This window comes from Maniola jurtina, chromosome 8 (assembly GCF_905333055.1).
Source record: "Maniola jurtina chromosome 8, ilManJurt1.1, whole genome shotgun sequence".
NCBI lineage: Eukaryota > Metazoa > Arthropoda > Insecta > Lepidoptera > Nymphalidae > Maniola > Maniola jurtina.
Window position 1 is genome coordinate 8,406,918 of NC_060036.1, and position 13,589 is coordinate 8,420,506.

At 39.1% G+C, this 13,589-nt stretch overlaps 1 protein-coding gene across 3 annotated transcripts in view; it reads right to left on the bottom strand.

Annotated features, from left to right (window-relative positions):
• LOC123867557 (vacuolar protein sorting-associated protein 13) overlaps positions 1 to 13,589 on the bottom strand; it is a 49,120-nt gene that overhangs the window by 28,755 nt on the left and 6,776 nt on the right. For all 3 annotated transcript variants that reach the window (XM_045909644.1, XM_045909642.1, XM_045909643.1), the window contains exons 8-25: positions 13,002 to 13,152; positions 12,581 to 12,695; positions 11,675 to 11,909; positions 11,216 to 11,349; positions 10,469 to 10,592; positions 10,079 to 10,231; positions 9,707 to 9,881; positions 8,742 to 8,935; positions 8,589 to 8,658; positions 7,322 to 7,472; positions 5,190 to 5,473; positions 4,430 to 4,567; positions 4,011 to 4,113; positions 3,021 to 3,253; positions 2,209 to 2,364; positions 1,637 to 1,876; positions 903 to 1,124; positions 42 to 317 (exon numbers count right to left, since the gene is read on the bottom strand). In XM_045909644.1, the coding sequence (XP_045765600.1) occupies positions 42 to 317; positions 903 to 1,124; positions 1,637 to 1,876; positions 2,209 to 2,364; positions 3,021 to 3,253; positions 4,011 to 4,113; positions 4,430 to 4,567; positions 5,190 to 5,473; positions 7,322 to 7,472; positions 8,589 to 8,658; positions 8,742 to 8,935; positions 9,707 to 9,881; positions 10,079 to 10,231; positions 10,469 to 10,592; positions 11,216 to 11,349; positions 11,675 to 11,909; positions 12,581 to 12,695; positions 13,002 to 13,152 (3,154 nt within the window). The remainder of the gene's footprint in view (positions 1 to 41; positions 318 to 902; positions 1,125 to 1,636; positions 1,877 to 2,208; positions 2,365 to 3,020; positions 3,254 to 4,010; positions 4,114 to 4,429; positions 4,568 to 5,189; positions 5,474 to 7,321; positions 7,473 to 8,588; positions 8,659 to 8,741; positions 8,936 to 9,706; positions 9,882 to 10,078; positions 10,232 to 10,468; positions 10,593 to 11,215; positions 11,350 to 11,674; positions 11,910 to 12,580; positions 12,696 to 13,001; positions 13,153 to 13,589) is intronic.

The following is a 13,589-nucleotide window of genomic DNA, read 5'->3' on the forward strand; positions in this document are numbered from 1 at the left end:
AAATTAACGACTATGTACGATATTATACGTTAGGTACTTACGTCACTCGTATTCATGAGATCTATAACAAAACTGTCCATCGTAAATGCGAACTTTATAGTAGTTCGTGGCATTTTAGTTTGTTCCTTCGATGGCGTCACTACAGTGACGGTCGATTTAGTTTGAATCCTACTCGTTTGGCTCTTCATAGGCACTTTGGAGGTTGCTTTGGACACGCCTGCCTGAGATTTGGCTTCTTCCGTCTTTGTTTGACCTTCTTGAAGGTTTTGGTTCAGAATTTTCATTATACTTTTGTAATCGCTATGCCCCACGGTAATCTAATGAAACACAAAATAATCTTGGTAATAATAAAAGTTTAACAATCCTCACAGCACGCCATCTTGCTGTTGAAGTTAAGAAAAAGGAACTCTGACCTTGAACCTGCGCAGTGGATGATTTATCAATATATGTTTGGTGGTATGAAGTGAGAAACGACGGTGGGGATGACTATCCCTTTCGCCAGTCAACCTTTCGAGTACCGTAGTAGTACTGTACCATTACGCATACATAATATCCCCTCTACATTCATCCAAAGATCTTTTTACCTGACAGTAATTGTATTTTGTACACAATAAATATATGTATCTTCTAAAATACATTCCAATCCAACCCACAATTAAGTCAGAATTATTATGAGCAAACTGAGTACAACTGGGCTTATTAAAATAACATAATATCGCATTACAAAACAAATATCCTGCAATTATCCTGGGTATTTCTTTTGCGAAGCGATATTTCATTTTATAATTGGCCTGCTGGTTTCAATTCAATCAATTTGTTTATATGTAAATTTAGACTTATGGGTTGAAAAGTTTCTCAGAAAATACGACCGAATTCAAGCGCAAAAAGTCAAAAGAACTCACGGCAATAGTTTTCATCCTTCCCGATATGTCCAAGTCGGGTAGGCTCTCGTACCAGGAGGAGAGGCTGCGCTTGACGAAAAGCTTGAAGCTCGTGGGACGCAGCAACTTGCGTTCGTGCACAGCGCCTTGGAAGTCGTTCTCGTCCGTTAGCATCACGCACGATACTTTCATGTCTTCCAGTTCGAGCGTTAGTTCGTCCACTGTTACTTTGTTATCGACGTCCTGATGAAGACAACAAAGACAATTTATAGGAGAAACTGGCTTACTGATTCTGATACTAAATATCAGAGTATTCGCATCTTTTTCTTACCAATGTAATAAGTATACACAAAACTAATTTAATTTAGAAGTGTCAAACCGCGTGCCGAACGCCAGTCGTAAGCCTATTGTTTAAATTTGTAGAGTGCACTAAAATTTAGATTTATTTACATTGTATAGTGTAACTTGTCAACGTTGCATGGCGTTGAGGCATAGTTTCCAGCCTACTGGCAAAGCCGTGCCGCCAAGCGATTTAGCGTTCCGGTATGATGCCTTGTAGAAACCAAAGAAGTATGGGTTTAATGAAAACTGCCATACCCTTTACAGGTTAGCCCGCTTCCATCTTAGACTGCATCATCACTTACCACCAGGTTAGATTGCAGTCAAGGGCTAACTTGTATTTGAATGAATAAATAAATAATGTGGTACTTTTGCACGTTCACTGTCAGTAATGTAGAGTACAGGTAGACACTTACGATAGCGGGCACGTCGACGAACTTGTTGCTAAGGTTCATGCGGCCCAGGTCGAGCAGCATGGCGGTCAGGCTGCTGGAGTTCTCGGGCACGATGATGATGGGCGCGGCGAGGCGCACGCGCAGCGACAGCTTGGTGGAGTTCTGGTACGCGTTCTGCACGTTGGCGCGCGCCGCATCCGCCGCTTGCGACGACGCTTCGATAATAGCCGCTTGTGCAGTTTGGAAATTGTTCAAGAATTCCTACGAAAAACGTTATGTAAAAACTAGATGTCACCTGCGACTTTGTTGGCGTAAGTTTCGGTTTTTTAGAAATCTCGTAAGAACTCTTTGATTTTCCGGGATAAAAGTAGCCTATATCCGAAGCTATTTCTGTAGAGGTCCGCGATTTCAAAGGCGTGGATTTGGGTAATCTAAAAATCCCGTAGAGACTCTGAGTTTTCCGGGACAAAAAGAAGCATACTATGTATGTAAAATCGTTAGTAAAATCATCAGGTAATAATTAAGTAACCAAGATAATAAATAATAAGGAACATAATTGCAAGTCTAAAAAGACAGTTACAAATTCTACTTACCAGCATAGAAGAGACGAACCAGTTGAGGAACACAATGCGAAGGCAATTAATTTGGGCATCTATGGACATATTGACGTCACTGACTGTTGGGTACTGGTCCAAGTTGTACAACACTATCTGGACGTTGATCACGTCACCGCCTAGCACTTTCAATATCTGAAATAGTAATGATATGACAGTATTTTTTGCTTATTATCGTAACACCTAGAAAGAAACCGGAATTGTTGCTTGTAGACGTTCCATAACTAAAGATAACAGAAATAACTACAAGTTAAGTTTTTAGATTCTTGTCTTCTTAAATTCTAATAAATTACGTAAACCATATTATGATTATGATATACCAAAAGAGTGAGCCTTCTGTAGCTGTAAGGTACAGAAGGCTCACTAAAGGCTCACTCAGAAGGTATACAGGGTGGAATTTTGTAATGCCACCTGAAGGGAAAGTACTCTTAATACTGTAGACAGAAAATTTTACTCAACGAAAACATTCCTTCATTTTTAAATAGAAAGAAAACTGCATTCAAAGATTTTCGAAAATTCGCTTGTGACACCCGGGAATCGAACCGATAAAAATCTGTAAAAATTACAACCTGTACTTTTATTGCATAGATCATTAGGGTCATTATAAGGATCAGATCTCTCTAAGAAACTTGATAAATTAAATTAAAGGAAAACCGTGAAATCTGGAATCAGATGACTATGTCACGTCAATTTACAATGATCTGATTGGTGGAACCTACACTGTGCGTTTCGAGCGCACTATGAGACCTCATAGTAATGATTGTGAATATGGTGTTATACTCGTACCATACCTCTTTGTGAACTGTTTCAGGATTCAAATCTTCCACCTTTATGGAGGCGATGGCACAGTCGACTTGCGTGTAAGACGTCTTGAGTATCAGTCCAGCGCCGGCGCCCTGCAGCTTCACTATGGACAGCGGTCTGACGTCGGTCGCGAATTCGATCTCCACAGCTCCGATCTTAACGTTAATTTTCAGTTGGATACTCTCCACTTGCTTGCGACGTGAGGGTTTTGCTACACTCGCTGGAATCGTTTAGCTTACTAAACAACTATACAAAAACAGAGATGCCTAAAATTCCAGCGTCGATTTAATTTTTTTTTTTAATATTCACTAAAATTATCTCCTAATATTAAAAATGCGAAAGTGTGTTTGTTTGTTGGTATATTGGTTTGTGAGGATTTTTCTAAAGCATAAAATATAAGTCAGGAGATGAAAATTTGTATGAAAATCCATCATTTCTCAAGCTATACATCTATAAGAGTAAGGAAAGTGAGTCAGGTAAAGCAAGTAAAGTAAAAAGTATTAGCATTTACGATGTTGGGAAATTCTAAGGGAAAGGAAGGCAGATAGAGGGTTAGATAAGAAGTGATACACACGGGATTTTTAACGACTTAATTTCACGTGGACGAAGTCGGTACTAAATTAATATTTTGTGGAACTTTTTATCCGTCATATTATTAACTTGCAACCCAGGCGGCTTGGCGCGGATCCCTTATTGCGATTTTCGTAGGGATCTCTTATTATTTTGAAAATAAAATATAGCCTATGGAACTCAGGAATAATTTTGCTTTCTACTGCTGAAAGAAATTTCAAAATCGATTCCTAATTACTTTCTACAAAAAAACTTTTAATACATATTAGTATAGATAAAATTATTTTAAATGACACTAAGTTTTTTTCTTTGAAAATTCAGCATACCCAACTTTTCCATTCATATTTTCGTGCAATTATGAAATTCTTTTATGATTTGGCACACATTTCATTAAATGCAGTCTTTACCTTTAGACTTGGCAACCGAGAATTCTTCATCTTCAGCAATGGTTTCCAATGGTCCCGCATTCGCGTACCTATCCACTGTACTCTGAATCGATTGTAACCTCGTCTAAAATTGTATAAGATTGGTAAATAAATAATTCCACATTACATCTATACAAATAAGTAAATTGAAGGGTCTTTCTGTGATTTTCAAATAAACAATAACTGAACTCTTATTTTTACATTATCTAACAAATTCAAGAATGATCATCAAAAAATGTACAATGGTACCTAATTTGTATAAATGGTTTGACTTTGACTTTGGAATAAGTATTTAACAGTCTAAAAGTATAAACAATGGGCTAAAGAGCTTCAACTATCACAGTAGTCGGTAGGTTTCCAAAGTCATGCTAGTAGAATCCTTTGACGGTGAACATATTTACCTGGTACTCATTGACTACAACTAAAATTTCCTGTAGACCTTCAAGATGCAGCAAAAGTTTTAATCTGGTAAAATCCAACTCGATCATTTGTTCCACTGAGCCATAATGACTTCGAAACTCCGGACATTTTTTATCCACCTGCGAATTTATCATAATCATGTATGCTTTACAAAACCACAATTTGTGTACAGGTCAAAACACTCGGTATAGAAAGTTCAGATGTCATATGTGTTACCCATATGCAACAACTGAAGAAGTTTTTTGAAACACTGAACATGTCAATTAGTTCATACTTAATATTATAAATGCGGAAGTGTGTCTGTCTGTCTGTTAGCTTTTTACGGCTCTTTCGTTTAACCGATTTTGACTAAAAGTACGGAGATAGCTTGCATCTCGGGGACAAACTTTTTTCTGGAAAACCAGAGTTCCCACTGGATTTTAAAAAACCTAAATCCACGCAAACGAAATCAGGTGTCTAATCAAATTCCAGCAGATATGGATGAAGTAGCCTTCTTCTCTTCCTGGGCTTCTTTTTCGTACTTGTACGTGAGAATGAAATAACCATTCATTGGCTCGATTACGGTAAAATGACAGCTACAATTTTACAATCGCAATCACCTCTGATTGGTTGACGCTTGCTCAATACTGACTGCAGTACATTATTGCAACAAGAATACCATAAATTCAGCCAATCATGACAATTGAGATTTTAAAAAAAGTTTGATGCAGTTTTTCCGCAATCGACCCGCAGCTCACTTACATTGCTATACGTGACAGCGAACAAATACTGGTTGACGGATGCAGTCGTCAACACTGGACTGTCCGACGCATCAACATCTGTCGTCAACTCCGGTGTCTCTATCATATTGATGATCTTCCGTCCCGCTCTATGGTGTTGCATGTCTACGGAACCGAGCCTTACATTCGCTTCTAGGGTAAACGTTTTTTGTGTGGCTGTAATCTCTAGGAGATTCAGAGAGAATACCAAAAACTTATCGTCTTGCGTTGCATGTACTGTTTTTCTGTTGACGCTTACTATCAGTTCTGAAAAGAAAATTACACTTAGTACGAGGGCGGCACTGAAAATTTCGGGAATCAAGGAAGTGACACAACATTACTATTTAAAAATGTATTTATTGCTTTTCGAAGTATTCTCCGCGAAATTTGACACATTTTTCCATACGATGGAACCAATCATTGAAGCAACCATTCCATTCGGAAGTTGGGGTCTTCAAAATGGCCGTTTTGTAGGCGTCCACAGCTTCTTCAGGTGATGAAAATCTCTGACCACGCAATGTATTCTTTATTTTAGGGATAGTAAAGAAATCATTAGGGCTTAGGTCGGGGCTGTACGGCGGATGGTCTAATAATTCTAAGTTTTTTTGCTCTAAAAACTCTTTTGTTCTGTGCGCGGTGTGACAACTCGCATTGTCGTGATGGAGGATGATGCGGCGGTTGCAGTTCTCTTTACGAAGTTCAGAAACGACCTGTGGCAAACAAATGCTAGCATACCATTCTGCATTAACCGTTCTTTGTACCTCAAGAGGAATAGTCGCAACATGGCCGGTTTTGGAGACAAACGTGGCCACCATTTTTTTTGCAACACTTCGTGAACGAACAATTTTTGTTGGCTTTAACTCATTTTCGAACACCCAAACTCGTGACTGGTTTTTTGTTTCGGGTTCGTACGTGTATATCCAGGATTCGTCACCTGATACGATGTTGTATACAGCATTTGAGGATCCTGCGTGGAATCTTTCGAGAGTTCTGACGCACCAAGTAACGCGAGCCGCTTTTTGCTCTTCACAGAGCAAATGCGGTATCCATCGGGAAAATAACTTTTTTACACCTAATTGTTCATGCAAGAATATTTGTATTTGACTCATGCCAATGTCTAAAGTTGCCTGAATTTCGCGGTATGTCACATGTCGATCTTCCTCAATCAGCTTACGAGCAGCATCAACGTTTTCTTGGGTGACTGCAGTTTTTGGACGACCTTGACGGGGATCATCACTGAGCTTGACACGTCCACGTTGAAATTCAGCAAACCAGTGATAAATTGTGGTTTTGGATGGGGCTTCATCACCAAATGCAGAAATCATCCGGTCAACACACTATTTTTGTGTTAAACCACTTCGAAAGTCATAATAAATCATCACTCTAGAATTTTCTCGAGTCAATTCCATTTTCTCAACGACTAAACAAGTTTGACAAGACATTGTGAAAAGACCGAGAATCTTTTTTTAAATGAATAAATGGTATTCGATTTTTAAAACCAAGGAGTTTTCAATTAAAAAGATTTTAATATGACAGGGACAGTGGAAATATTCCATTCCCGATACTTTTAGTGCAGCCTATGTACTCGCACATAATTGTATGTTATTGAAGTGAAAACTTCATTAGACGCGTTGGGTGGTTTCGGGATGGGTAAAAACTTCAAGGTCGCATCACCGACTACCGTGCTAGGCAAGCCCGCTCCAAACTAGACCTCATCATTGCTTTTTATTAAGCACTAGCCGATGCCCGCGACTTCGCCCGCGCGGTTTTAGGTTTTCAAAATCCCGTGGGAACTCTTTGATTTTCCGGGATAAAAAGTAGCCTATGTGCTAATCCAGGATATTATCTATCTCCATTCCAAATTTCAGCCAAATCCGTCCAGTAGTTTCTGCGTGAAGGAGTAACAAACATACACACACATACAAACTTTCGCCTTTATAATATTAGTGTGAAGTGTGATGATTATCGTCAAGAGCAAGCATATCTTGCTATTAAAAAAATAACACGTGTGAATACTGATGTTGGCACAAGCACTGGTCTATGTAAAACTCTGGTGATAAAAATTTAATTTCCTTAAATCTGATTCTGAAAAGCAATAGTGAATATTCTTCTTACCTTTCATGATAAAGAACGCTTCAACCTCAGTCAATTGCACAGTGTGTTCCGAATCTTTTCTTTGTTTAGATCGTGCTGTGTCCCTTTTTTGTTTCTCTACTGGATCTAGGTATTTTAAAAGTGATAGACTGGATGCCTTTGAATCACTCGGCTAAAAACAATAAGGTTATTTTATCATCTTTTATACTATTGTAACTTATTAAGTACGCCTGCTACCGTTGTTATGATTTATAAACTTACTGCTAACGCTGTTGAAATGCGTCTGCTAAAACGACTCACGCGTCACTACTGTACTACTACTGTATATTGTAATGGTACTATGTCAAAAAAATTCACGTACAGAACCCGGCAGCAAAATTTGCACATTAAACTTTAAAAAGAGACTTCGGCTGCGTAGAGCGTCGTCTCTGTCACTCATACCATTGACCATCATGTCGGTCTCAACGACACACATAACGCTTTACGAATCCGTTATTCTCTTTATAAAGTTCTATGCGCCATCTTTCCTGCCGGGTACAACTGTCCAGAACAATACAACACAAAGATTCAACTCAATTGGATGAATGAATCGGTTCGCATGGGTAACGAACGAACGAACAATCAGACATTAATTTTTATAATACTAACAATTTTTAATATTCCTATATGGTACTTATGTATGAATTAGTTTTAGTAGATCTACTTATAAAGGTATTTTTCAAATGTGACGTGATTTGTAACTAAGTACAATATGGTAACTAAATAAATAATAATTTTATTTAATTGATACCGAGTTTATTTATTTTGTTTTTGTGTTAAAATGCAAAAATAAAAACATTTAAATACTATTGTACTATGAAGTCCATGACCATATATTTAAATTATACTACAAAATAGACGAGTATATCTAAATGTGTGTAATTATAGTATTGATGCTAATTCAGTTGTGCATAATCTCTAAATTTACAGTAGTGCTATCTCCTTCACAATGTTTCCTGCGGTACAAGATAGCATCACTTTTAGACCTCGACTGAGTTTAGAGATTATGTAAAACAAATTAGCACAATTGTCTAATGTGAAGTTATCCACTGCTAAAAACAAAAAGTCATAATTCAGTATTTTTACCGCACCGTCGCCTTCTTGTACAGTTATCGTTGTTTGGATAACTTGACCAGATATGGTGTAAGCTAACTGGTAGCAAAATATCTTCAAAACAAATTAAAAATAAATCAAGAAATAATCAAACACGCTGAAGTATTTAATAAATCATAACATCAAGAATGTTTACCTTCAATTGGGTAGCTTCTTGTGATTGTGGTAAAGGCATGCTCACTAATATTTCACATAAAGTAAGTAACCTGGAAATTCAATTCATTTGTTAATTGGACGTAAAATGACTACACATTATAGTATTATGTGATATTTGCTTGTAAAAAATTACCTATCCTCCGATACACTGACGGCAATTTTTTGCAATTCGCCCATAATCTTAATTTTTGGCAACCTCGGGTCGTCGGTTATAAGGCATTTGTGAATTTGAATGACTAGGTTGGTGGGTTGCAGTAAATGTAAGGGTGTCGCTTCATTGGAAGCTATCGCGGAATGCCAATCTTCTTTTGGAGAAGCAATAACGATCTGAAACAGAACATAACAGACTAATTATTATTGTTAGCATGTTTGATTGGTGATAAAGCTGCTGTTGCGTGCTACCAAAATTAGACCGGGATTAATAACAATTCATTTAGTTTTTTCGCACGAAGTCGGGGACGCCGCAGCAGTGTTTGGAATTTCCTACATTATATCCTCCTGGCTTGCCCGTACAGGTTCAGCGAATCTTGGCGATGCAGAGCGTGGACATCGAGCGAGGCGTCGATTTCACGCTGATCGCACCCAACTTCACAATATTACTACTGGTACCTGCATCTCGGTGAGTCGGAGCGCCATGCGGTCGTAGCTGTGCTTGGCGATCTCCTGCAGTATCTCTTGTTCGGGCAAGCCTTGGCGATGCAGAGCGTGGACATCGAGCGAGGCGTCGATTTCACGCTGATCGCACCCAACTTCACAATATTACTACTGGTACCTGCATCTCGGTGAGTCGGAGCGCCATGCGGTCGTAGCTGTGCTTGGCGATCTCCTGCAGTATCTCTTGTTCGGGCAAGCCTTGGCGATGCAGAGCGTGGACATCGAGCGAGGCGTCGATTTCACGCTGATCGCACCCAACTTCACAATATTACTACTGGTACCTGCATCTCGGTGAGTCGGAGCGCCATGCGGTCGTAGCTGTGCTTGGCGATCTCCTGCAGTATCTCTTGTTCGGGCAAGCCTTGGCGATGCAGAGCGTGGACATCGAGCGAGGCGTCGATTTCACGCTGATCGCACCCAACTTCACAATATTACTACTGGTACCTGCATCTCGGTGAGTCGGAGCGCCATGCGGTCGTAGCTGTGCTTGGCGATCTCCTGCAGTATCTCTTGTTCGGGCAAGCCTTGGCGATGCAGAGCGTGGACATCGAGCGGCTCCGCGCGAGGCGCCGACTTCACACTGATCGCACCCAACTTCACTACTGCGCACGCTTCCTCTCTAAAATTATATAAATCAAGTTCAAATTACAACAAGAACACTCCTACTCTTTTCTCCTCCTCTCTCTCTCCCCCCTCTCTCACTCTCTCCCTCTCTCTCTCTCTACCTCTCTCTCTCCCTTTCTCTGTCTCTCTCTCTCAGTTTCCATTCTGATTCTGTATTCAGCATTTTCACTATATAAGATATAGATTTCTCACCCCTTGTACATGCCGGTTTTTGGAATAATGATGAACGACGCAGCAATGTCCACGTCCAATTCAATAAACGTGTGATGATGGACCGCGTACTGCATGCCCAGTGTGGATTTTTCTTTCAAGTCTGACAGCTTATTCTCCGCTACCGCTTGTAAACTGTCAAATAATTCAACATGTCAAGATGAAAAAAATAGACATTCTCGTATTGTAATAATTCTATGTTGTGCACTATTACATAAACTCTGACACAGTCCACTTAAAGTATACCCAATACATGTACTGAAAACAATCTTAAAAAAAGTTGCTAGTTATTTGTAAATAAAATATATGCAAACGAAACAATTGTTAGAAGAATTCACTTAATCCATATAATTGGACAATTATTCTACTCACGTAGTCAAAGCAGTGGATTCTGTAGGTGGCTTGAATACATTGACAATTTCGATGACCGTTTGTGCGTCGTATACTATTTGAAGAGGACGTGCTTGCACTCTGACGCGCTGATCGCATGCACCGTCTAGAAGAAGCATTCAAATTTAATCTGTAATCTAATTTAAATTCACCTGTACTGTCCCACGCCTGGACTAAGGCCTCTCTCCGATTCAAACTCAAACTCAAATCATTCATTCAAAGTAGGTACTATTGTACTCCTTTTGATGGTCAGAATTGTTAGATTTGTAAGATGATATAGTGGTTATAATTAATTACGTAAACTTAAAATTAAAGCTACGAGGGTTCCTCATATCACAATCCTAATTGCAAAATTTATCTATTCCACCACGCTATCGTCATTTCGGCCTGCCAAGCTGGCGTTGATGAATATAGAAAATCCAGAAATAAGATTTCCCCCAAGTCATATGGCATATCGCACACATAACCTGCCTAGCCCCATTAAATAAAGCGGCTGTAAGGCCAACGCTGGCTACTCGCGATTTGGAACACATAGCAAAATTTCTTGCACGATTTGCTAGAACAAAATTCCTTGCACGATCTGCTAAAGCAAAATTCCTTGCACGATCTGCTAGTTCTAGCCCAAGTATACTACGTTCCACAGCTCCTTGGCTCCTTGGCAAATCTTGAGCTTGGACTTTGGAGAGAACATTATACACACATTGGAGATTTTATCAAACAGGCTCTTACCTAACGGGTTTGTTTCAAATAGCACATTCAAAAGATTGACGTCCTTTGACACTTCTTTCGATGTTACTAATTGGGGCTCGAAGTCACCTTGACATTTTCCAGTTACCGTAAACGCACGCATTTGAACATCCACTCTGTAAAAAAAAATTACTTACTTATATCAATGCACACACAGTTAGATTAAGTACCTATCTTGTAAGAGTCTAGATAGATGTGCTGCATTTGGACTTCAAACTGAGTGTAAAATTGCAGTTGAGATGCAGTTTATTTGCAGTTAACACAACTGCTGACCGACTACGCATTTGCCGTGCAGTTTACCCAATGTACGCGTACTTTACATTAACTTTATACAGATTGCACGCGGACTGCACAGCCGATCGGTTAATCGTGGGGCGTACCCGCTATTTACATCGTCATTAAACCACGATATAGGCCTAAAATCATAACTTGGTTCCAAACCTCAAAGCATTAGCACTGGGTCTCTGTTTCATATCAACTTCAACGTTCTCGACGCAAGCTCGCAAAACTTCAACAAGGTCGTTGACTGAGACTTGTAGTTTGTCTAGACGGAAGTATCCTTCCACGGCGACGTATTCCGTGGGCAAATGTAGCGGGGCCGTGTTCTCTTGGTAGTCGATTGCGCGGAAAAGTTTCTCTTTTTCTTCTGGCGTCATTGCTTTCTCGAATTGTTTCACTAGAAAACAAAAATATTATCTCAACCTTTTTAAAGTTTAAACTATCATGAGTGATATTCATCTAAATATATAAAAGGAAAATTGATTGACTGATTGATCTATCAACGCACAGCTCAAACAACTGGACGGATCGGGCTGTTTGGCATGCAGATAGCTATTTATGACGTAGACATCTGTTAAGAAAGGAATTTTGAAAATTCAATCCCTAAAGGGATAAAACAGGGGTTTGAAATTTGTGTAGTCGACACGGACGAAGTCGCAGGCACAAGCTTATTATGAATATAAATATATGACGCTTTTAACGCCAAGACAACGCCATCATCCTTGGAAAAGGACACCATTAGTTCCGCATGCCAGAACTACAGTGACGATGGCAGCGACGAAGACCTGCAGGAACCGCGGGAGATGATCTACGGTTGCGAAACAGATGTTTCGTATAGCGGCCATTATATTTCCGCACTAGTGTGAATACTAATATTTCTGCATAACTTTATAGGCTAATAGCTGCGCTAATAATTTTAGTGCCCAAGGATGGTATTTGATAGTTTTAATAGTGTTCAAGTAAGAGACATTTTACGAGCAAATGTATTGTAAAATATATTTTTTTACAGCGAACGAATGAAGATAATACTCGTAGAAGTTTCTATATTAAAATGGAATTTGCACTTACTTATAGCAACGCCTTCTGAAAGTTCATCGTCTTTGGCAGAGCCGCCCGACCACCAGCCACTGAACCATCCGCGGGATTTTTTCGCCTCTTCCTCCAATTTACCCAGCCTCTCCACCTGATTTAAATATTGTTTATAATAATTAACACTTGGATTACGAAATAAAAAGTGCGAGTCGGACTCGCATAAGGAGCAGAAGGTATTTAACTTGGCATAGCATATTTTAAGTACAGTGGGCCACTATTTTTTTTATCACTTACTATTTATTTTATATTTATTAAACATATAAAATTTTTTACATTCAGTGCCATAAAAACCACAGTCAACAAAAAATTGCGAAATAAAAAAAAAAAAACGACTTCCCATTTTGAAGTTAGGGTAGTTAAAACAGTAGGTCCAGCGCTTATATCACATGCGACCTACCTCCATTTCTATCCTCTGTCGGATGACAACCAAGTTGAAGAGGTCCAGTGTTTTCTCTGCCTCGTCAAGCACGCATTTGTTTTCTGCGGATACTTTACCTTTGTTGCTAAGCTTACATTGGTAAGCAGACGCGTAATCTTTACATAATTGCCTGTAAAAGTGAAAATCAATTTATATGAAATTAAATTGTAATTTATTCAAATATGTAAGGGTACTACTGAGTAACTAACATGTGAACGAACACCGCTCACACATTAAATACAGCTTAAACCACTAAGTATTGCAGCACGTAGGTCTTTTCTATGACATAGACTTTCCTCTAAGGATTTTCAGAAATTCGTTCCGAGGCCAGACCAAAGTCTATAAAAATAAATATATCTACACGCTGATGTCCGCGACTTCAGGTTTTTAAAATCCTGTGGGAACTCTTTGATTTTCCAGGATAAAAAGTAGCCCATGTCAGTCTCAAGGCCTTTGACTATATTCATGCAAAAATCACGTCGATCCGTTGCAGCGTGATTTAAGGAGAAACCAGCAAACAAATAAATTTTCGCATTTATATTATGGATACTAATAATGGAAAGTCTG